Genomic DNA, 23,084 nt, shown 5'->3' with positions numbered 1-23,084 from the left:
AAAAAATAAGGTTCTTTACAGCACAGCACAAACCAGTCCATAAAGTGTGTGTGCTGAGTTAGGGCCACAGGGAGAAATGTCTGGAAAAGGTCTTAAAGGGCAAAAGAGGAACTCCTTATTTTGAGGAGGTAGTTCTGGGCATGATGTCATTCACCTGCAGGTGCAGGTGCGTTAGGAACACGGCCGCAGGGGATGGAGAGCATCTCTCTGTTACACAGAACTGATGTCATTTTAGATGCAGACAGAAAACAGTTCTGGTCATTGCCAGTGAAGGCAGATTGGGGACTGTATGGGGAGAAAAAGATCAGGTTTAGGATATATTTCAGTTTTGGTCAAATTAACTATACTTAGCTAAATAAAGCAGAAATAATTGTATGTATGCATATATAAGTATTGGAACAGTAAAGACAAAATTGCTCTGTTGGCTGTGGAGTCAAGACATTTGCAAATATGATTAAAAGATGAATATGTGACAAAACTACAGAATGGCACATTTTATTATTAGTCGTTTCAACACATAGATGTTTTACCAAATAAAAAGAACAACACTTTTAGAGTTCATCCCACTCATTGATGTGAGCATAAGTATTCGGACAGTTGAACATAAGGCAGATATAAAAGATTAAAAGCTATTATTTAGTTGCAGATCCCTTGCACACAATCACAGCAGTGAGTCTGTGACCCATAGACATCACCAGACTCTTGCTCTCATCCTTTCAAATACTTTCCCCAGCCTTTAATGCAGACAATTCCAATTGTTGCTTGTTTTGGGGAGTTTCTGCCTTTACTCTCCTCTCCAGCTGGTGAAATTCATGTTCAATCAGATTTAAATCTGGAGATTGACTTGGGCAATCTAAGACGTTCCATTTCTTTGCTTTTATAAATTCCTTGACTGAACTGCAGGGTGTTTTGGGTCATTGTCCTGATGCAATATGAAGCACTTGCCAATGAATCTGGTGGTATTTTCGTGAATATTGGTAGGCGAGATGGTTTTGTACCCTTCCTAATTCATTCTTCTACTGTCATCATACATTAAGTCATCAGTAAAGTTGAGAGGGCCTGTTCCAGAGACAGCCATGCACGCCCATGCCATGACACCACCTCCACCATGCTTTACAGATGAGGCTGTATGCTTGGGATCATTGCAGTTCCCTTTTTTCTCCACATTTTTGCTTTCTCATCACTTAGATAAAGGTTCATCTTTGTCTCATCGGTCCATAAACACAGTTCCAAAACTCTTCTGGCTCACCTTTGTGCTTTTTTGCAAACTCTAATCTTGTCTTTCTATGTTTGGTGCTGGTCAGAGGTTTGCATCTTGCTGTGTAGCATCTGTAATTCTGTGTCAAAGTCTCCTGAGGACAGTAGATTGTCAGAGCATCACCCCAGCTTTCTGGAAGTTGTTGGTGATTTTACAGACACGTCTTTTAGGGTTCATTTTCACAGCTTTTATGATTTGTCTGTCATCATGTTGTTTTCTCAGCTGATCAGGTCGTTGTTGGTTGCTGGTGGTTTCCAAACTCTTGATTTCTCCATGCCCTTTGTTTTTGCTAGAGCTCTAATTGACTTCCTCTTTTCTTTTAGCATCAAAATCACTTGCTTTTCTCTCAAAGTCAGCTCCCTCGTCTTCATCCTGGTTTGTGTGTCATCATCGAATGCAAGATTCAGAATACAGAAGTAATGGATATAAATGATACGACACAATCCCTGCTTTTAATATCTGAAGAATTAATGCAACAGGACACAGCAGATCACTTAGAAAGACTTATGCTCACATCAGATAGAGGGATGAACTCTAAAAGTGCTGAACTTCTTAGCTGGTAAAACATCTGTGTGTTGAATCACCCAATAATAAAATGTGACATTCTGTTGTTTTGTCTCATATTCATGTTTTGTCATAAACATGTATATCTATAAATAAGCATATCCATCTATACATGCTAATATCTATCTGTCTGTCTATCTATCCATATATCTATCTACATGCATGTCTATCTATAAATATGTATATCCATCTATACATGTTAATATCTATCTCTGTCTATTGATCTATCTATCGATCTATAAATAAATATGTATGTCTAGCTATAAGTATATCCATCTATAGATGTTAATATCTATCTGTCAAACTATCTATAAATGTTAATATCCATCCATCTATTTATCTATCTTTTTTTCCCATGTATCTATAAATATATATAGCCAATCTATCTGTCTATCTATGGTCATAAGTGAAAAGACATTGACAATACCAGCCTGAAATCTCATGATCATTGTGAAATCTCTTACAATTATGTGCAAAGCGAAAGAAAACCCATACAAGACACAGAAAGGTACTGAATGACGATAGGTACTACGTGCGAAATGTGAGCAAATGCACGGTTAGAATGGCGAACCCCCCTGAGACAGCTCTGCGTTTCTCTCCACAGCTCTTTGTTGCTCTGCTATGAGTCAATGCAGGACTTTCGCTCGACGCTCTTTGTTCGGCGCTCGGGGACCGTCCATAAACTCAGATGTTTTAACGGTAACCACGGGTCACGCTTTGTGTATCGCTGTTAATGTATTGTGTGGTTAAGATACGTGAGGAGTCGCTAACGAAACGTTGTGTTTAACAATGGAGTATTATTTATTCTGTAAAGTATTTGTGTAGATAATAGCGCTTTAATGAGGAATTCCCTCGCTTCATGCTTCGATGGATTATGAATTCTCACATAGGCTACTTGAGTAATTAATAAAGTAGATTAAGACCGTAGCATCGCTCAAAAAATAAAAAAACCTCGGAAGTCCTCTTGCTCTCTAAGGCATGGCGAGTATGACTTTTAATATTAACATATAAGTTTTACAGTCTAGTCTACAGGACTCGTTTACAAGGATGAGCAACATAACCTTATGGGGTGTTTTCCATTTATAGTTTCAAGTGCTATATGAAGAGAAGGCTGGGTGTTTTCTTTAATGCACATATGACATCTGCAGAAGATCCAGCAATGCTTGCGTCAGCAGAACAGATCGGTGCTCTTCTCGCTCTTAAACTTTCATATTATATTCATTCATCTGCTCACATCATTTACATAGGCTATAGCCTAAAAAGTGTCCCTAAACCATGTAAAATTGTGTAAATATATAGACAGCAGAAGAAAACAGCAAATAAAACATTTAAACAATTCTAAAAGCATTACAGGCTAGATAACAGAATGTTGCTCGTTGTTACGAAAATTAACCATGGTTTTACAACAAAGCATTGTTACTATAGTTAAACCATAGAGACCACAGTTTAACCATGGTATTTGTAGTAAAACTGTGTTTATATAAATGGTAACCAATACGCAAACAAACATGGTTACTACGCTTTTCTTATAGTAAAACCATGGTTAATTTCCGTAAGGGTTGTGAAGTCTGTTGTGAGTCCAGCAGAAAAACACAGGAAATAGTTACAACCCTAGCTCTCTGCCAGATCAGTCAAGCTGTAACTTGCAGATGGAAGCTTGATTGGAAATTATCTACATCGAGTTAAACAAATTAGACAAGACTGAAATTATACTTACATCTTGCATATATAACTTATACTGTCGTAGGAGGACGGTGGTAACATAGTAACTAAGATAAGTGGTTTATAACTGTGTTAAAGCAATATTTAAGGGTTAATGACCGATCTTTTGAATGACATGTAGCCTAGTGTGACTGAGTATCAAAGAGCTAATGCATCGGTCTGAACCCTATTAGAAGTATTAATACAGTGCCGTTGAGTACTAAGGAATCCTGCATTATTGTTAAATGGCTCTCATATTAAAGCCGAGCCAGTCCAGTGTTCCGCACGCGCTCTGAGACTCGAGCACGTGCCGGCGCTTTAACTGGCGGCAAAAATGGAGAGCTGAGGAAAAGGTGCAAATTCTGCCAAACTCGGCGATGATCGCTTAAACTGCGGCACAGACACGCCTGTATTAGCTTTTCCGATTTATGTTGACGAACAAGTGACAGTTTTCTTTGTAAGGGTGAGAGAAACGACACATCAGCAAGCCCCCCTCTGCATAAAGAAAACACCCGGCGCGCGAACTCTCACAAAGAAACTAAAATGTAACAATATGCGCAAATAGAATGTTACATTTATAACGCGCGCAGTACAGTGTAACAACAAGGTGTTCTCTGGTGTTGTTACAGTGATATCTCATCATCATCATCACATAATACAGTGGAAAAACTTCTCAGTAATCGATGTGTATTGCGCTAATCACCTCATTAGAGGTACAACACCTCACAGGACAATACACAACTCTCATTCTTATAAAACTGCAGTTTATACCCTTCTTATTTTTCATTTTCAAACAGAAAAAGTTCAGTCTTAAGATATAATAATGACTTACCAAGAGATGGACACGTTCTTTGTGCGTCTCGTCAAATCCCATTTAGATTTAAACGATGGCTGCTTAAAAACAGTAAATGCATATACAAGCTCCACATGACTAAAACGTCATTGTGTTTTAGTTTAAAATGCAGTGCAAATGAGAGAAACATGAAGTTCTTTTGCTGCACGGGTTAAAAACCGCCAAGCAGTCAAGAAGACATGACACGAGAAGAAGAAGAAAGTTGCTATTTGATTATGGGACAGAGCCTTTAACTTTCCTCCGTGTCTCGTCTAGGTACTCTAGGGAAGTTTGAGAGTTGAAGTCGATGAGGAGGAGGAAGGAGAGGCGGCGAGAGACTGAAGTAAGTCGCGGAATGGAGTTCAGAGAGTGTCGTGGACCGAGGGGGTTAAATTGCGTCATGACGGTGACAAGATGTCATTTGAGCAGAATTTAAGGGAAGCAACATGTTAACGGTTTTCTTCTAATCTCATGCTGATCACGTGGACAAACCACCCTTACCACATGGTGACAAGTCATTCTCCAGATATTAACATCATACACATTTAATCAGTGTTTCTGCAGCTCGCCTGGTTTTAAAGAAGCATGCTGCCGAACATGAGCCATTTTTATTATTATTATCATTTAATATCACTATAAACAGTCATTTATCTGAAAAACAGCATGGAGGAAAGAAGACAACATTAATAGAAGCTAAAAACTAAATTCACATATTTCCTACTCTGTATCTATAATCATCTCTAAATCTGCACTTTGTGCATCAAGTCCATTATTATTAAATGCATGTTGCATTCAGGGTTAAACAATCAAGCATCACGTATACGGTTATTATGGATTGTTGTGGTCAGTTATGCTTCAAATCATTTGCTTATGGCCAGACAGTCAATAAATAGCATAAGAAACACATTTCAATAATTAAAACAAAAGACACATACTGTCATAATACCACAGTAAAGAAAGATAAGAGTTCAGTGTTTGACCATTTGAAAAATGGTTTACTTTGCACACAATCATTGGCCGAAGCCAGTCTGTAATGGTAATATAAGATTATTGTTCTGCAATGCAGAAATGAGTCACCTATCGCCTGGCTTCTCAGAGGACGAGAGCACAGATCAATATAACAGTGCAGCTCAAGCTCATGAAGATACAGTGTGAAGGAGAGCGTTCTGAAACTGATAAGATATCAAGCAAGCAAGGCTATGAAGAGGAGAGCAACCATAATCCAGAGAAGCTGCAAATAAAATGGACGCAATCAAACAAGAATATGTAGTTACTGCCCCTTTAACTTGGGTTGACCTGTAGAAGCACATTTTGATAGTGTTCATAACATCATCTCTGGAAATGATATGCTTCCATTAATGACTGACAGTCTTATCGTACATTTTCCTGAACTGATCCTGAAATGCATTCCACAGATGATGTATTTACTCAAACTCGGCCCCTCTCTTTTCTTCATCCCCATTTCGCCGTAAACCAAGAACGAGGTTGTCTAGGTTCGGACTTGAAATTTGCCGGCCTTGGTCATGTATTTGATGCCTTTGAAAGGTTTGTACTTCTCGCCATACATGTCCAACCTATTTACTTTCAGACCTGTTGGGTGAGAAAGCGGAAAGCAAACATGTCAGTTGCAAACCAGGTGTGTATTTGGCACAAGAGAGTCTTTGGGGAAAGGCTGTGACTGCTAAAGCACTAAATCAAGAACCAGTCAACCTGAGCTTGCATTGCTCCATCCTACAGAGCCATGTTACATGCACAGCTGCTCAAAACACATCAGAACGGCTCCATCTCCTGGCCACATAATACAATCGTCATAAATGTTTTCAATGGCTCATTCAGATGCAGAAATGTGCTTGATTACATTCCCTGCGGGGATTAAAGAAACAATTTATCTGTTCACAATTATTTTAACAGAAGAAAATCTCCAGGGTACCTGAAACAAATGTGCTATTTGAATAGACTAATTATATATTTGAATGCAAAGCATTTCATATCCTATGTGGCAAATTCTATGGTGCATAATTAAGTAATACACAAAACAACCAGAATTAAATTTGAACTGAAAGCCTAAGCATTTTTTTTGCAAACATGTAATCCATAACTGTTGCTGTTTGAATACAATTAGCAGGGCTGAAATGCTTTCAGAAGTGATTTTTGTTATTCTACTATCTTGGTAAACAACGGGCCACCACGTTATGTCCTGTGTAACGTCCGAAGCGAAATCAATCGAGAAACCACTGATGGACGGTACCTGAGATAGCCAGCTGCTGAATCTTGAACTGGATGTTGATTGTTGGGTTTTCATCAGGTTTGGACGCTCCAGTCTGGAGACTCATAGTTCCTTTTAAACTGGGCAGTTTCTGGGGGTTTATCTTACCCACATCCCAAGACAAAAGCTGCAAATAACAATCCACTGCAACATTAGTATGCAGCTACCACCAGTTAAACATTCACATTTAACCAGATGTGACCCTGGAGCACAAAACCAGTCATAAAGAGATTTATACATCTGAATAAATAATCTTTCCATTGATGTATGGTTTGTTATGATAGGACAATATTTGTCTGAGATACAACTATTTGAAAATCTGGAATCTGAGGGAGCAAAAAAATCTAAATATTGAGAAAATCTCCTTAAAAGTTGTTCAAATGAAGTTCTTAGCAATGCATATTACTAATCAGAAATAAAGTTTTGATATATTTACGGTAGGAAATTTACTAAATATCTTCATGGAACATGATCTTAATATCCTAATGATTTTTGTCATAAAAGAGAAATGTATAATTTTGATCCATACAATGTATTGTTGTCTATTGCTACAAATATACCTGTGTTACTCATGACTGCTTTTGTGCTGCAGGGTCACATATCAGAAGACTGAAGCGTGTACTAACAACATAAAATATTTTGCTGTGTTGAATTAAAAAGGTAGAAACAAACGAGCCCTTTTCTGGTAAATTATTATGGCCTGCTATTTATGTATTTAACATTTGTCATCACTTAAATAATTATTATCAGCTGATAACAGAGAAATTCCTAGCTTATGTAAAAATAAAATACAAAATTTTTATGCAAGCAGAAAAATATCACACTTGACAACACTGACTTTTAAAAGACTCTCAGTCTGTCCTCAGTTGAACGTCAGAACCAGATGAAGAGCAATGAACACAGAAAACAATAAACCCTTGTTTACCTTGGTGACGGGGTCAAAAGTGTAGGTGCCCTGTGAGGGGTTGAGGCTGGCGTTCAGGACGCCGCGGGGCAGCTGACTGCTCACTAGGACTGATTCCACCGCTTTACCCATAGTCTGCTTCGGGCCGAGGGTGAGCTCAAAGCGACCCTGAGAACTGCCCTCTCTGAAGCTGATGTTGTGCTTCACATACACCGGGATGGCCACCAGGCTGAAGAAAACAGCAATCACAGGTCTAACTCTACACCGCATTGCAAAATAACAAGCAAAGGTATGCACACTAACGTGCAAGAGTCAGTATGATTTCTTAATAAATACATTAAAATATATTTCTTTTGATCAAGGATGCATTAAATTATTCAAGAGTGACAGTAAAGACAAAAAATAAAAAAAATTGCGAAACTCCAAAGAATTTGGAGAAAAATAAATAAAAACATCACTGTTTGCACGAATATATGAAGCAGCCCAACTGCTTTCAACATCGATAATAATCAGAAATGTGTTTTGAGCAACAAATCAGTATATTAGAATGATTTCTGAAGATCATGTGACACTGAAGACTGGAGTAATGATGCTGAAAATACAGCCGCGCATCAGATATAAATGACTTCACAAACAAGGTTTAAGACTAGTCCCAGACTAAAATGTAAGCCTGAGCCGTTTCAACTGAAAGAAACTTGCTCTGACTGATCTTAAAATAAATCAGTGCCATTGTTTTGTCCCAAAATGCTCACCAGTATTGTTTTTTCTAAGGTATGTTTATAAAAACTACTTTAATGTTGAATTGAACTATAGCCTAATCCTGGCTTAATCTAAACCGTCTGTGAAACCAGGCCTTTAACATATACTCAAATAGAATCATTTATATGGCAATATTTGTCCCAATATTACTGTATTTTTATCAAATAAATGCAGCCTCGATTAGCATAAGAAACTTTTCTTTTTCAAGAAATGATATATTCTATATATTATACGACAGACCGATGGGGGGGCAGATCATTCAGTGTTTCTGAACACAAATCTCTCCGCTGTGTCAATAATATTCTTGAATGTTAATCACTTCTTAAAACTCACCTGTTCTCTGAATGTTATCATTTATAAGGCATGTCCTACATCTGTTTGTTTTCTGAATGTTACCCTTCTTATTGTGTGTTGGGTTTTCTCACGGTGTTATATATATTTGTTTATTCTACTGATGGGCTGCACTTTATTTTAAGGTGTCCTTGTTACAGTGTAATTATATATTTAAGCACTGAGTAATATTAATTCACTTCATGTACTTACTATATAGTTAGGGTTACTTGCATGTAATTATGCATAATTGTTATTATAATAAGTACATGTAACAAGGACACCTTAAAATAAAGTGTTACCCACTTGTATCTTCACTGTAAAGCGACATTGAGCACTAAATAAAACTTATTATTATAATTACAAATGTATCAACAACAGAATCTGATTAGTATTAGTAAGGGATTCTTGAGATTTTCCCACTACTGAGAATATCTAAAAGAGACTCTTTCTGTCATACGCTGGAGGTCCTCACTTCTGAGAGCTGACGTGGTAGGACAGGAGGCGGAAGTTGCCGTCCGGTGGGATGAAGGACAGGATTCGCTCGGCCTCCCAACGCTTGAACCGGACACAGGGGTGGAAGCTGACATCGTCCAGCAGCCGAGGGTTCTACAGAATCAAAGATGCAGGAATAAAATGTTTAGAAAAGGAATATGGAATGGGTTAGTAGTATACAGGAATACAGAATATATTACAGGCTTGAACTTCAAAGTGCAGCTGGATGCAAATTCTGCTAGATGCATAAATGTAAAAAATTAAATTGTTCGACAATGAATTACAGGGGTCATATGATGCAATTTCAACTTTGGAGTGTTACAAGCTGATTGTGCATAGATAAGATCCCTAAAGTTGCAAAGACTGAAGTCTCAAACCCAAAGAGATATTCTTTATAAAAGTTCAGACTCTGCCACGTCCCCCTAAAACGGCTCGTTCAGACACGACCCCACGTCTACGTCACTGTGTGGGGAGATCTGCAAAACACCGGCCAAATGTTTACACACAGAAAGGTGGCGGAGCTATTATTCTGGCTGTAGTATTGTTGCTGCCGCCGGCACCATGTTCTGGAGACGCTGTGTTTCGTTGTGAAAGTGAAACTACTTTGTTTGGGCTTCCAAAAGAGGACACAACTAGAAATCAGTGGTTAAGTTGTATTTACAACACTGTTCCAGAACAGTTCAACCCAAATATTAGTGCGTGCAGCGCATTTTATGGATTTGACCATTTCCTGAACCTGGGAGAGTAACATAAGCCTAGAAGGTGAACACTATGAATGGCTGTGATGGGAACACTATAAAGTGGGTAATTACAACATCGCAAGGACAGTCTGGTGCTTCTGACTGCATCACAATACGGTGAGGGGTGTAACATTTTCATCTCGCGCTTGAGGTATTCGGCCAATCACGACGCACTGGATAGCGGGCCAATCAGAGCACACCTCTCTTCTCAGAACGATGAGCTTTGCAAAAATCAGCTCGTTTCAGAAAGGCGGGGCATAGAAGAGCAACGATAATGTACAGTATGTGGAAAATAACCTCGAACGATGTAAACACATTGCATTACACCAAATACACAAAATAATGTTCTTTTTAGCAACATCAAATGACTCCTTTAAAGAGCCGTTTTGAAAGGTAAAGCTGTCAAAACATTACAGAATGCAGGGCTCGACACGAGAGACAACACAAACACAATGACGTGAAATAAAACATCCTCATGTATTAAAGAAGAGTGGCTTGATTAAGTGCTGGAAATAACGGAGGATGGGCAAAGATGGGCTGCATTCATTTCAAAAATACAGAAAAATACAGTGATATAGTGAAATATTATTGCAATTTCTAATATTGGTTTCCTATTTTAATACCTATACTTTAAAATAGTATTTATTTCTGTGATCTGCAGCTGTATTTTCAGCATCATTACTCCAGCAGTATCCCATGATCTTCAGAAATCATAATAATATACTGATTTATTATTAATGTTGAAACTGTTCTGCTGATTCATATTTATTTGGAACATGTTACTTTTTCTTTGATTAATCTAAAGTTTAAAAGAACAGCATTTATTCAAAATAGAAATATTTTCTAACAATAGAAGTCTTTACTATCAATTTTATCCTATTTAACACATCCTTGCTGAATAAAGTTCATTTAACTTTCTGACCCCAAACTTTTGAATAGTTTATATTGAAACAAAATCTCTATTTTGACTGAACACTGTTCTTTTTACTTTTTTTTTTTTAATAAATATCACAGGTCCCAAAAAATACAGTATAATTAAAATAAAAAGCAGTACAAGTGTTTCCAGCATTGATTATAAATCAGTATATTAGAGTGATTTCTAAAGGATCACGTGACTCTGAAAATACTGCTTTGCTTCACAGGAATTAATTACATTTTAAAGTATATTAAAATAGAAAACATTTATTTGAAATTGCAATAATATTTCACAATATTATTTAGTGAAATAATATTCAGTTTTTATATCAAATAGATACAGCCTTGATGAGCGTAAGAAACTTCTTTAGAAACATCATTGATCCAATCTGTTGAGCTGCAGAGTATTGTTCAGTAAACAGGTTTTCTCTTTAACCTAAAATATACATCATTTAGTTACATCAAGGGTCAAATCAGATATAAATAGCTCATTAAAGTTCAAAGTTACAGTGTTGTGTGTGTGCTGTACAGGTCTGGTGTAAAGAATGCTTTTGCTCAGGTGCCAGAAATGACCGGCCAAAAGATTTTCAAATTGCCTTAAAAAGATTTAAGAATTCTGCAAATACCTTGTAAATAGTAAAATAAAACTCTTTCCTTGATATTTGTGTATTGAAAATGTTTTTGATTGACATTTATGGTCTTTATTTTATTTGGGCTGGTTAAATTTAGCGAGCCCTTGAATGCATCAAGTATTGAAGAATCTTGTTCAGATCACATGACCAGCTGTAGGCCTGCAAATCAGTGTTATTTTAGTATTAATTACATACTATTATAATATTCATATTGTGAATGAGCTTTGTTTTAAATTTAATTATATATTATTATAATATATTCAAATATTTTTATTTTAGTTTTTGTAATTTTAGTACCTAAATAAAAAAAAAAAAATGGTCTTGGTAACTAAATGAAATAAAATGGGTGTTTTTCCATGTATGTATTTTTCCATATGATGTACTAATTATATATATTTGTTTTTTTTCCTCCATTATTACTTTATTTCATCTAACAAAATATAATTTCATAATTTTAGTTATGATTAACAACACCTCTGCTGTATGTGATGTTGATGCTTCCAGGCCGATAGCTGTCATTAGTTGTTCAAAACATTCAACAAAACAAGCTATTATTTAGAAAAGATGTCCAGATTTACCATAAATGACAAGGTGAGATCAGGCATTCCTGTGAGCTTCACACAGGCGTCTATCACTCCCTGAATCTCTGCTGTGATAGTGGAACCTTAGGGGAAAAATATACATACATTATATATATTTATGAATGATTTACTGACTCATAGGTGAGTGATTTGAGCCAAAGACATTTCATGATTGGATCTGTACACTATTATGAGATATAAGAACACCTGATTTGTCAATGATAGCATCGATTTCTTCCACCACGTCAAAATAAGCTTCGTTGTTGGTAAATTTAACACCTGTGCGCCGCCACGGAACCACTGACAGCTGACCTGTAGGAAGCTGCTCGCCAACATTAGTGCTTCCTGTGCACGGATAAGAAACAGAATAAATAGTTATGCATTCAAAGGCTGACAGATATTTAATAAAGCACAAGCTAACACAGAGTACCTGTGATGGTGTTGACCACAGTGCGCAGGATGGTAGGAGGTTTAATGAGCTCTTTTAGGATGTTTGATTCGGTGGCCAGAGGGAAGCCATTATCCAGCATCTCCTCCAGCACCTCATAGACCACCACAACATTGTCTTTAATAGCTGCCTCTGTGCAAACCCCAAAATAGTCCTGAAGGGAGACACACAACACGCTTATTGAACATTTTAAGAGTTTATTTGCAAAAGCAGATAACTCAGTTTTTTTTTATTTTCAAAAATCATGTTTTTTATTATGTTATCATACAGTAGCTGTATTTTAAGTTGTTTTTTAACCAAAATAACCCAACTGATATTAATTGGAATGCACATACTATGGTTTTTATAAAATATACTACAGCAGCTAAACTTTGTAATTTCCTTTAATTATCTTCATCACAATGCCGGCTAACGCCGTGTTAGCAAAGCCCTTAATAAATACTATGATGCTACATTAATAACATGATATTTGACAGTCTATGAATATGCATACAGTGTGTTATATATACTAGTATGCCACATTATCACCATCTGATACCATCACTGTATCAGCAGTCTCTTCTGCTCACCAAGCCTGCATTTATTTGATTCAAAGTACATCAAAAACAGTCAAATTCTGAAATATATTTACTATATAAAACAACTGTTTTCTATGTGAATACACTTTAAAATGCAATTTATTCCTGTGATTTCAAAGCTGAATTTTTAGCATCATCACCCGAGTCACATGATCCTTCAGAAATCATAATAATATACTGATTTACTGCTCAAGAAACATATTATTGTTATTATTATTATAAATATTTAAAACAGTTGAGTACTTTTTTCAGGATTCAAAAGCTGTGAATCTGCTGTGAATCATTACTGAAGACTGGAGTAATGATGCTGAAAATACAGCTGCGCATCACAGAAATAAATTACACTTTAACACACATTCACAGAGAAAACAGCTATTTTAAATAGTAGTGCTTTGGATCAAATAAATGCAAGCTTGGTGAGCAGAAAACACTTTAAAAAAACACATTAAAATCATAGGGTTCAAAAACTTTAGCCTGGTAGTGCATATTTCGAAATAACACACAGTTTACCAGGATACAGCCACTTTACTTTCATCCAGCATGGTAAATATCAGAGCATCAGCACACCGTGGTGATAAAGCATCAAACCTGAAAGGTGTCCACCACACGATGCAGGAACTCGATGACGAACAGAGGAGGCACTTCGCTCTGAATGACGGCCACGAAGTAGATGCGATGTCGGAGCACGTTAATGAGGAAGTGATGCGGGGTCGGGATCACCGGGGGGACGTTCTCCGGTTCCGTGGCTCGTTCCAGAGACTCAAAGAAGTAATCGCAGACGGATCTGCTGACCACGCTCTTCCAGTGCTTCTCCAGAAAGATGTCCCCCGACGCGTTCACCAGAAACAGGCTGTGGATCATCTTGGCAGCTGGAAGACTGAGTAAGAACAAGATTATTAGCTAATGCAGAGCTCTTGACTCGTTCGGAACAGCCGGTAACCGATAGGCCTCCGAGTTCATTCGTTATTCTACACCCCTATCCGGTTACCGGAGAGAAGAATAGCGTTTTAAAAGCGCAGCCTGCTCGGATGAAAGGGTTTGGTTTCAGCAGGATCACATCATCCTCATCATCATCCTCCTCTCTCTCGCATCACAGGACTGTCTTGTGACTAGCTACGGATTAAAAGGCTTCATTCATTCGCATTTTCACCTGTCTTTATCTTTAGGTGTGAATGCTTGTATTGTAAAGATAAATTAATACTTACAATTTTTTCTGCCACTTCCCAGGATTCTTTAATTAGAAGCAGAAATGTCGCTTCCTTCTTGTTATTTTGTGACGAGAAAATATGATTGACACTCGCTCTAACCAATGGCAGGCTACGCCTAGCACGTTAACCCCGCCCACTCCACTTATAATTGGTATATATTGCAGAAGAGAGTGGACTATTATCCTCGAAGTTGATTGGACAGCGGGCATTAAACGTCACTGCACAGCGTAGTTTTATTGGATCAAGGTAGCTTGTCCTTTTCAAAATATTTTTTTATTACAACTACAAAAAAGAAAAAAATAAACAATTATATCCACACATCCAAAAATAAATAAATAAAAAATAAACGTGGGTTTACAGTCTACAGATATAAATATACAAGGGTAGCTTGTCCTCTGAGGTTAAAAATGGCATAATAAACTTAATTACATAATAAAAATGTGCCTTATTCTCAAGCTGATTCTAACTTACTCTGTTATTACAGGCATTTTCTTTGCACATCAACAAATCCGGTCCCTATCCACATTATATTGTGTTTCCATGCATTATATAAAAACAAAAGATTGTATTTGGTATTTGTTCTCGGTCTATATATATAAAACTCTGATTTACTTTAAGAAATCTAATTCCAGTATTAGACATTATATTCAAAAGACCTGAAGTTGTGCTGCGACGTTATAAAATAATGTAAATTTTACAGATTCTCCAATTAAAAACCAACAAGTATTTCCCTGGTTTGGCAGATAACCAATGATTGACAAAGAAAATCCGTCAAAATATAAATCAATCAAAAACACTATGATTCTGCATGCTTCGAGTGAATCTAAGCGTCTCAGCATTATACAGTACAGTATGATAGACGGACATCTTGAGATCTGCTTAAAATTGATCAACAATGTTATTAATGTCATTTAATATGAACTTTTAAGTTTATCTATTGTATCCACTAATCAGCTATTATTAGACTGGATATCTGTAGATAAATCAGCATGTATTTCTAATACACAAGAGTTATAATCATGTTCAAGGATAGTGTAAACTCTAAAACATTCAACCCGGTTTGTTTTTAAATGCAAAAGCTATTTCACAGCATAGTAAAAATGAAAATGGTGCTGGAAACGTTTCCTGATGGTTTCACACCTAATTCTTAATTCTTTTGCAGTTAACATGTGCCTTTTCTTCTCCACCTGTTTTTTTCTGACCCAGTGGTCATGTCTTAAATTTGTTACAATTTCTGTATTGCATTGGTTTAGAATAGTTCTCATGGGGATTTAATCATTTTTGACATCTCAGTTTGAGTTAAACCAGCTCATTTTATCTGGAGTTTTTCACTTCCAGCCTTCATGGACAATTATATATATCACTTATAAATGATTAAATACAAAATCAATAGTAGTTAAGATTGATGTGGTTTGGAATTGGTAAAATGTGCTTGGGGAAAAATATAAAATAAAACATCATCAGAATATCAACGTGCCTAATAATTATGCATGCAAATTAATTTAAAAACATTAGTGCTGTCAAACAATTAATCCAAAATAAAAACAATTGTTTACATAATGTTTATGTGTGCTGTGTATATTTATTATGTACATATACATGTATACATTTAAGAAAAGTGTTATATTTCATATTTATATATACAGTACACACATATATATTACATAAACAAAAGCTTTTATTTTGGATGCGATTAATCGTTTGACAGCACAAAAAAAAAACATTACTTTAGAGATTTTTCAAGAAATGCAGTAAGTGAAATGGCTCAACATAATTTATTTTTGTTCCATGTTAAAATGTACAGAGTTCTTTGAAAGTACTTGCTAAGAAAAAAAAAAAAAAAAAAAAGAAATTAGAAAGAAACGAATAAATGGAAATACATACAAGGACAAAACAGAGAGGAGTGGAAGGTGGACGCTTCCGACCATCACCGAGCGCCCCAGCTTGGCTCTCTCTCTTTCGCCGGCTACCAGGCTCTCTCTTAGCTTACAATTCACCATGTACAATTACAAAGTATACGAAAAGGTAAGCAATATAAACAGACAGAAATATACTGAGCTCATTTTTACATGCCTCATAGATGTAAGGAAGTTGTCCTATACACACACAATAACCAAGAAAAAAAGAAAAGAAACAGAAAATAACGCTAAGTGACCTTTAGATATCTCTTTTTTCCTTTTGTTTTAAAATAGCATTAATATACTACACAAAGATAGAAAACTCTAGAGATGAGATGGAATGGAAAGGTTAAAGGCATCTTAAATTCACTAAAAGTGAGTTGTAATTTTTTTTGTTTTGAATTTCTTAATAATATTACCCCAAGAGTTGAGCTAAAAAATATGCATTGTTTTTTCCTGAAACAGAAGTGAAAAAAATGACAGTACCAATATCCATGTCAGAATTTCTTTTTTTTTTTTTTATATTTTAGAAAAAACATTTTCTCTACAATAAGTCTTCTAAAGTCAAAAAGAGTCAGCTCGTCATAAAAGAAAGCTGCCCAGTCTGATAAAATTCAGAAAAACAAAAGCGCACAAATAATATATGAAACGTCAGGTCTTTGAGAAAGATTCCTCATATTGACAATGAATACTGGAACATTAAGAAATTCTCTGCCCGTTGTCCTAAAACAGTAACCATCTCAGGACATCATGCACTTTAACCTTTATCCCGGGTGTGAGTGTTCATTTGTCCGTGTGTGCATTGCAGACACGGATCTACTTATTTGTACAACTCGCTCTGGTGGCTAATAGCTAACATCACTACCCCATGATCAGCTGGAGTACGAGGAGCGCTACTTACTTCTTAATCATTAACATCACCGGATGAGCACAGTCGCGATGCTAACTGCTCTGCAGGCGTGGTTAACCCCTTTAACGTTACATGGACGCTGCAGTATGCCATTAAAGACCTTCCCACTATTGACATCTGTGGAGTGTTTATGATTTCTGTGCTGTGAACCAGGTAGTACCAGAATATTTACATTAACTAGTTTCCAAGGACTTGTTTAGTCCAGTCTATAGATGCATGGTCACTACTATCAGACGTCCGTTTGGGCCACTGTTGTGTTTGGATATACACGATTCCGTACTGGGAAGACCGATTTACAGAGACCTCAGACGCCTTGTGCGTCTCCACGAGCTCTGTGTGAGCGAATGTGTTCATGAGTGGGCGTATGAGCGAGCGTGAATCACTTTATCCACACACATAAAGCATGAGAAGGTCAGACTGAAACACAAGCATTTCAACAGTCATTGAAAAAAACGAGAACATATTAAAAATAAAGTCAATAATAATAATATAATAATAAAAAAAAGAAAAAAAAATAGTCCATCTACAATTATTTTGTCTCTTTTTTTAAGGTAAGGCTTCCTATGTCAATTGAACGATTGTGTGCATGATTCGATGCATGTTCAATAACAACGTAAATAACAACGTTTGAAAAGTTAGGTCCACTTCCCCTGTAGCTGCTTTGATGCTTCACCCCTTCGGTCACATTTCGGTGGAAACCAACCCCTGTTGGTCCACACAGGGGAGCATGACACTTGCCACAATAAAGGTCCATTAGATCATCTCCCCAGCTCAGGCAATTGGGAAATGAACCTAAAAGGAACAGAGCTTGACGACAACATATTTAGAAAGAAAAAGAAATCGTCGCAGTCTCTATGTCCTCTTCCTCCACCAAGCTCATCTTGTTGCTGTTTCGCCCAGACTTTGGAGGGTGGTGGATACAAATGGATAAAGTACAGAGATGCAGAGTCCGGCGGGGAACGTCTCTCTCTGCTCGTTCTCTGCCGCTCATCTGCTCATGTAAGGCGACTGCTTGGGGACGCCGGCGTAGCTGTGGTGCGAGGGGCCCGTGTACATCATGTTGCCATGATGATTGGGCTGCATAGGCTGCTGCGGATAAGCCTGGCCTCCCATCATGCCCATTTGCATTTGCATGGGGTACTGGGCTGGCTGGTTCATGTATGGCGGGTTACTGTGGTACCCACTGTTCATCATGGGCTGTGGCATTCGGTAGCCAGCAGACATGGCAGCATTGAGCGGATTCATGTTCATGGAGTTGTAAGTGGCAGGGGTAGGCATGAGGTTCGTCATCATGCCACGTTGCACCGCTAAAGTTCGCGGAGAGCCTTGCATGGTCACAGCACCAGAGCTTCGGCTGTACAACTGCTGCTGGTGAGGGGAGCCTGTAGGAATCTGAGAGGGTTTGGAACGAATTGCAATGTGGCCTTTGACTGTGGCCATCGGGCCTTGCAAACGCTGCGTATGCGGAGGAGGCAATCCAATGTTGGCGCCTGTCATGTTGCACTGGATCAAAGAGGAACCGAGATTCATGGAGCCAGAACTCAAATTTGGAGGTGGAGTCATAGTTGGCTGAGCTTGGGGCAAAGGTGGGTGTGGGGAAGAAGCGAGCTGCGCCAAGCCTGGGTTGGACAAGGAAACGCTCGTCGCGTATGACGTGACCGCGGCCGAATGCGAATAAGACATTGCATGGGGGTCCATGATGGTGTTGGTTAGCTGCTGGAGTTTGGCTAAACTGAACGAAGCAGAGTGTTGACTGTAACCGCCGGCACCAAAGTCTTGTCCCATGCGGTCATACAAACTCCGGCCTCCTCCGGCGCTGCCCGCGCTCTCGGGAATCTCCATGATCATGGGTGTGGAGGCGAAGCCGTTTCCCATACTGCACTGCGAGAGCGATTGCTGTTGAGGAGGAGGAGGTGGAGGAGCGGAGGGTGGAGGCTGCGGTTGAGGGTTTTGTTGAGTCGGCTGAGAGACTTTTTTCTGTTGTTGCTGTTGCTGGCTAGCACTCGGCGGTCTTTCGATGACGCAGCCTTGCGGAGATTTTATTCCGCAACTTGGAGTGCTAGAGGAAGGCGGAGGCGGAGGAGGAGGTGGTTGTGGTACACCGTTTCCACCGTTTTGCCCAGGACCCGCTTGCTGGATAAGACTACAGCTGCCCATGGCGATCTGAGAGCCGACTCCTGTGCTGGAGGACGTGGAGATGAAGGAGCAGCTGCTGCCTTGCGAAGACGATGACGATGATGGTGTGGTTGAACTTGAGGATGAAGACGAGGAAGATGCTACCACCGCTGTGGACATGCCACCTCCGTTACTTCCGCTCCCTCCTCCGTTGCCGCCCATCGTTGAATCGTAGCTGCTCGGATTGTCGTAGTTTTCCGTAGTGCTTTCAATGCTGCCCAAATCACTAAATCCGCTGTCTACCACTTGTTGGGAATGATCAGAAACCGACGGCACGTCCATCATAGGAGAGGTCTCCATGTTTTGCAATGAGGGAGCGGATAGAGAGCTGGGATGCTCTGGGGTTATTTGGGTATATGCTCCACTTGCTCCAGTTCCTGTAGGACCAGGCACTCCTGATCCAGGATCCATAGGACCAGGAGTCATGCCAGGGCTGCTGACTGAACGGACAGACTGGTTCGGTAACGTAGGCATGGGTGGGTTAGGCATGGGACTGTGCTGGGAGGCTCCGCAATCCTCCACCAGAGCTAGCGTTTCCTCCTCACCCTCACCGTGACTGTAGCTCTGCAGAGTCCGGCAAGCAGCTAGCGTCTCTTCACAATCCTGGTAAGCTCCATGGGACTCTGCATCCTCCTCTTGGGCCTCGCCTTGCGTGAGAGACTGTACAGCTTGCACAGTTTCCAGATCCAGCTCGCTGCTGTGGTGATGTGTGTGCTGCTGGTGGCTCAGGTCATCTTTGAAGTCGGGATGCTGGTGTGAGTGCTCAGCCTCCATCATGAGCACGGTCTTATCCTCGACGTGTAAAGGATGCATTTCCAGCGGCTCAGAAGGCACCGCGATTACGGTTACAGTCTCTACAGCCGCCGCGGCCGCTGCAGATTCCTCCTGCTCTCGTCGACGGCGTTCATCCGTATCTGCAGAGCTAGTCTTCACCTCCTGCACTTCCTCGGCATCCTCCTCCTCATCTTCAACTTCTTCCTGTTTGCTGACGTAATCCCTTGCCACGTTTGTCTGCATGTCTAAAAAACCCTCACTGCTCTGGGGTTCTTCTTTCACGGGGGGAGAGCGAGCAGGTGATGATGGTTCCTCTTCTTCATCCTCTTGCTCCTCAACATCATCTTCAGAGTCTTGGCCCTTTCTTCTTTTACTGCTACTGCTGCTGTCACTTTTCTCTTCGAGACGACCATCTCCTTCGTCGTCGGCATCGTGATCATCGCTGCGCCGGCTTCCTGAGCCGGGTGTTGCTGCTGTTCTCCGATTAACCCCGTTATCGCAATCTTCATCATCCCGCTCTTCATCTTCCTCTGCTCTCGGCTGAGAAGCTCTTGTACTGGAAGACTGCGACATGGTACGAGAAGGAGGACGGCTGATCTTCTCAACTGACCATGGTCGGTCTTCCTCCTCATCTTCCTCTTCTGGCTCAGACACAGGAGGAGGTTTGGGTACAGGGGGAGGTAGGTTGCCATTTTTTGGAGGCCGACCTCGCCTTTTGGGTTTGGATGGCTCTCTGAAGTCCTGAAGGAAATCGTCCTCCTCTTCTGAGTCTTTCAGTTTCTCAGGACTGAGGTCGGATGTTAAGGCTCTGGCTGTCTTTTTACAAGTTTTGCCCTCCAGCGTTGAATTGTCTAGCTGCTCCGGAGCTAATCGGCTTTGTTCAAACTCCAGTCTGGCAGCCTCCTCTTGTGCACGCTGCAGGTAATAGCTGCGAGGTTTCCGGCCAGGCTTCATTTTGATCTTTGGAGGTGGTGGGTCCTCCGAGGATGGGTCTACTAGACTGGTGTCAGCTGTCTGACCGGCTCCACTACCAGGCTTTCTGCCTGGACGCTTCTTCCAGTGGAGTGGCTTGCGACTCTTGCCCTTAGGCCAACCTTTCTTTCTTTTTATTGGAACCTCAGGCATCTCAGCTGTTGCCCCTGTTCTCTGTGTGGCCTCTGAAGGTTCAGGTTTTCTCAGGATAGCAACCGGCTTCAGCACAGGAGTGGGATCTGAACAGAAGAGAAGAATTTTAGAAAATCACACTAATTGCCAGTAATATTCATGCTAAGTTAATAGTGAGAATTGGACACTAAAGAGTTACCAATATTCTTATTAACTCACCAAAGTATTTGGCCAGGTGAAAAAAAACCCTCTCCAATATTTTGAATTTGGACTGCAATACCTAGTTCAACCGTTAGGTGTCAATCCTACATACAGCACCTATAATGGTTAATACTTACTAGTTAATATATTATTAATCACTTATAAATCATTGAAATGTCAACACTGTACTATTATCTCAATAAACATTATAAATCATTTACAAAGCTTTTCTTTTTACAAAGCAGTTGTAAATGTTTTACAAACCTTCCGGTTACAGGTTGTCTGTGTGTTATATATATATATATATATATATATATATATATATATATATATATATATATATATATATATATATATATATATATATATATATATATATATTTATTTACTTAGACACAACTGGAAACCATAAAATTAGTAAAACATTTACAACTGATGAGTAGTTTACACTTTAGATTAGGGGATGTAGAAAGCTTTGTAAATGATTTATAATGTTTATTGAGATAATAGTACAGTGTTGACATTTCAATGACTTATAAGTGATTAATAATATATTAACTAGTAAGTATTAACCATTAAGGATCTGTTTGATTATTTCATGATGCTATTTTTTAAAGATAACTTATGACAGATTTGTAAATCGTTAGCATGTTTTGTAAATGATTAGTTCATCATAAACAAATGACTTGTAAATGAATTAACAAAACATACACAAATTATTAGCTACTGCTGATAATTATTAGCATATCACTTATTAATTGCTTATGAACGTTTTGTAAATGATTAGTTCATCATTAAATAATCACTTCAAAATGACTTACAACTGAACGTTATTATAAAGTGTTACCGGAAGTTAATAGGAAACTGATTTCTTGAATCAGGACTACCCATACTGGTGTGTTTTTGTATCAAAATCCTGTGCGTTTAACGTCCAGTGTGCACAAAAAAACTTGATAAAATCGTGAATCGACTTTTTAAATGAATCCTGACCCCAAGAATCGCTATGATTTGAATTGTGAGGTACCAAAAGATTCCCACTCCTATTAGTTGTACTAACCGTCTTCCTCCGATTCAGTCAGATTGCCTCTGCTGATGCTTTTTGGGGCAGGTCCCATGTGTTTGCGGGCTGCTGCGTAGCGTCGGATAGGGTTGCAAAATGGAGTTTCTTCTTCTAGTCTGGGCATGGGTCTTTCAGAATCTGAATCAACAAATGGCTCATCCAGAACTTCAGTTGTCTCCGAGATGGTCTCTGTAATGACGCTGCTGTGGGGATGGCTGCGCTGACGTACACGCCTCTTGCGTAAGGACTTTTGAGACTACAAGAGGAGGAAAGCAAAGAAAGATCTAGAATAAGCCACAACATTTTTATTTCCAGGTTTTTCTAGCCTCTTAGAAAAATCCTACTTGGGATGTAACGGTATCAAAATCTCACAATATGATAATATCTTTACGAAGTCCACCGTGTGATATTTATTGCAAAAAATGCTCCAACCCATGCTCTTAACTAAGAAAACTTAAGCCTTGACTTGTACCTGAACTTTAAAGGGAACTCTTTTTATTTGTGATATACTGTCTCAATCTAAATTTCATTCACACTGCTGTTTTAGGAAGCCAAACTAATTAGAATAATAACAACAATTTTATATTATTGTTATTCCTATGATAGTAATGGCCATATATTGTAAAACAATTGCACTGTAAAATAAATAAGTGAATATTTCATAGGTATATTATTTTTGCTTTACACTGCAGTAGGGAAATTACAATACTTCTTTCCTAATTTCTACACTTGAAAGAGATATTTTGAATTT

The 23,084-nt window shown here is 38.8% G+C and overlaps 2 protein-coding genes across 3 annotated transcripts in view; both read right to left on the bottom strand.

Moving 5' to 3' along the window:
• Positions 1-4,908: 4,908 nt before the first annotated feature.
• On the bottom strand, positions 4,909-14,291 carry ap3m2 (adaptor related protein complex 3 subunit mu 2). Of its 2 annotated transcripts, XM_079419179.1 has the most exons (9): positions 14,209-14,291; positions 13,592-13,880; positions 12,408-12,579; positions 12,185-12,322; positions 11,975-12,060; positions 9,090-9,223; positions 7,547-7,754; positions 6,604-6,748; positions 4,909-5,945 (listed from the first exon to the last, which is right to left on the bottom strand). In XM_079419179.1, the coding sequence occupies exons 2-9, from the start codon at positions 13,862-13,864 to the stop codon at positions 5,845-5,847; spliced, it is 1,257 nt and encodes a 418-aa protein (XP_079275305.1). In that variant the 5' UTR covers positions 13,865-13,880; positions 14,209-14,291; the 3' UTR covers positions 4,909-5,844. The 2 variants fall into 2 exon arrangements, with proteins under 2 accessions (XP_079275305.1, XP_079275306.1); XM_079419180.1 differs by lacking the exon at positions 14,209-14,291 and having other exon boundaries at positions 13,592-14,130.
• A 1,684-nt stretch (positions 14,292-15,975) lies between these two features.
• Positions 15,976-23,084, bottom strand: part of LOC306871337 (histone acetyltransferase KAT6A-like) — a 48,486-nt gene continuing 41,377 nt past the window's right edge. The window contains exons 16-17 of the mRNA XM_079419176.1: positions 22,331-22,589; positions 15,976-21,179 (exon numbers count right to left, since the gene is read on the bottom strand). Of these exons, the coding sequence (XP_079275302.1) occupies positions 18,007-21,179; positions 22,331-22,589 (3,432 nt within the window). The 3' untranslated portion in view covers positions 15,976-18,006. The remainder of the gene's footprint in view (positions 21,180-22,330; positions 22,590-23,084) is intronic.

Source organism: Barbus barbus (genome assembly GCF_936440315.1).
Source record: "Barbus barbus genome assembly, chromosome: 6".
Taxonomy (NCBI): Eukaryota; Metazoa; Chordata; class Actinopteri; order Cypriniformes; family Cyprinidae; genus Barbus; species Barbus barbus.
Note: the sequence above shows the minus strand (reverse complement) of the source record. Positions and strands in the feature narration are given on the sequence as shown.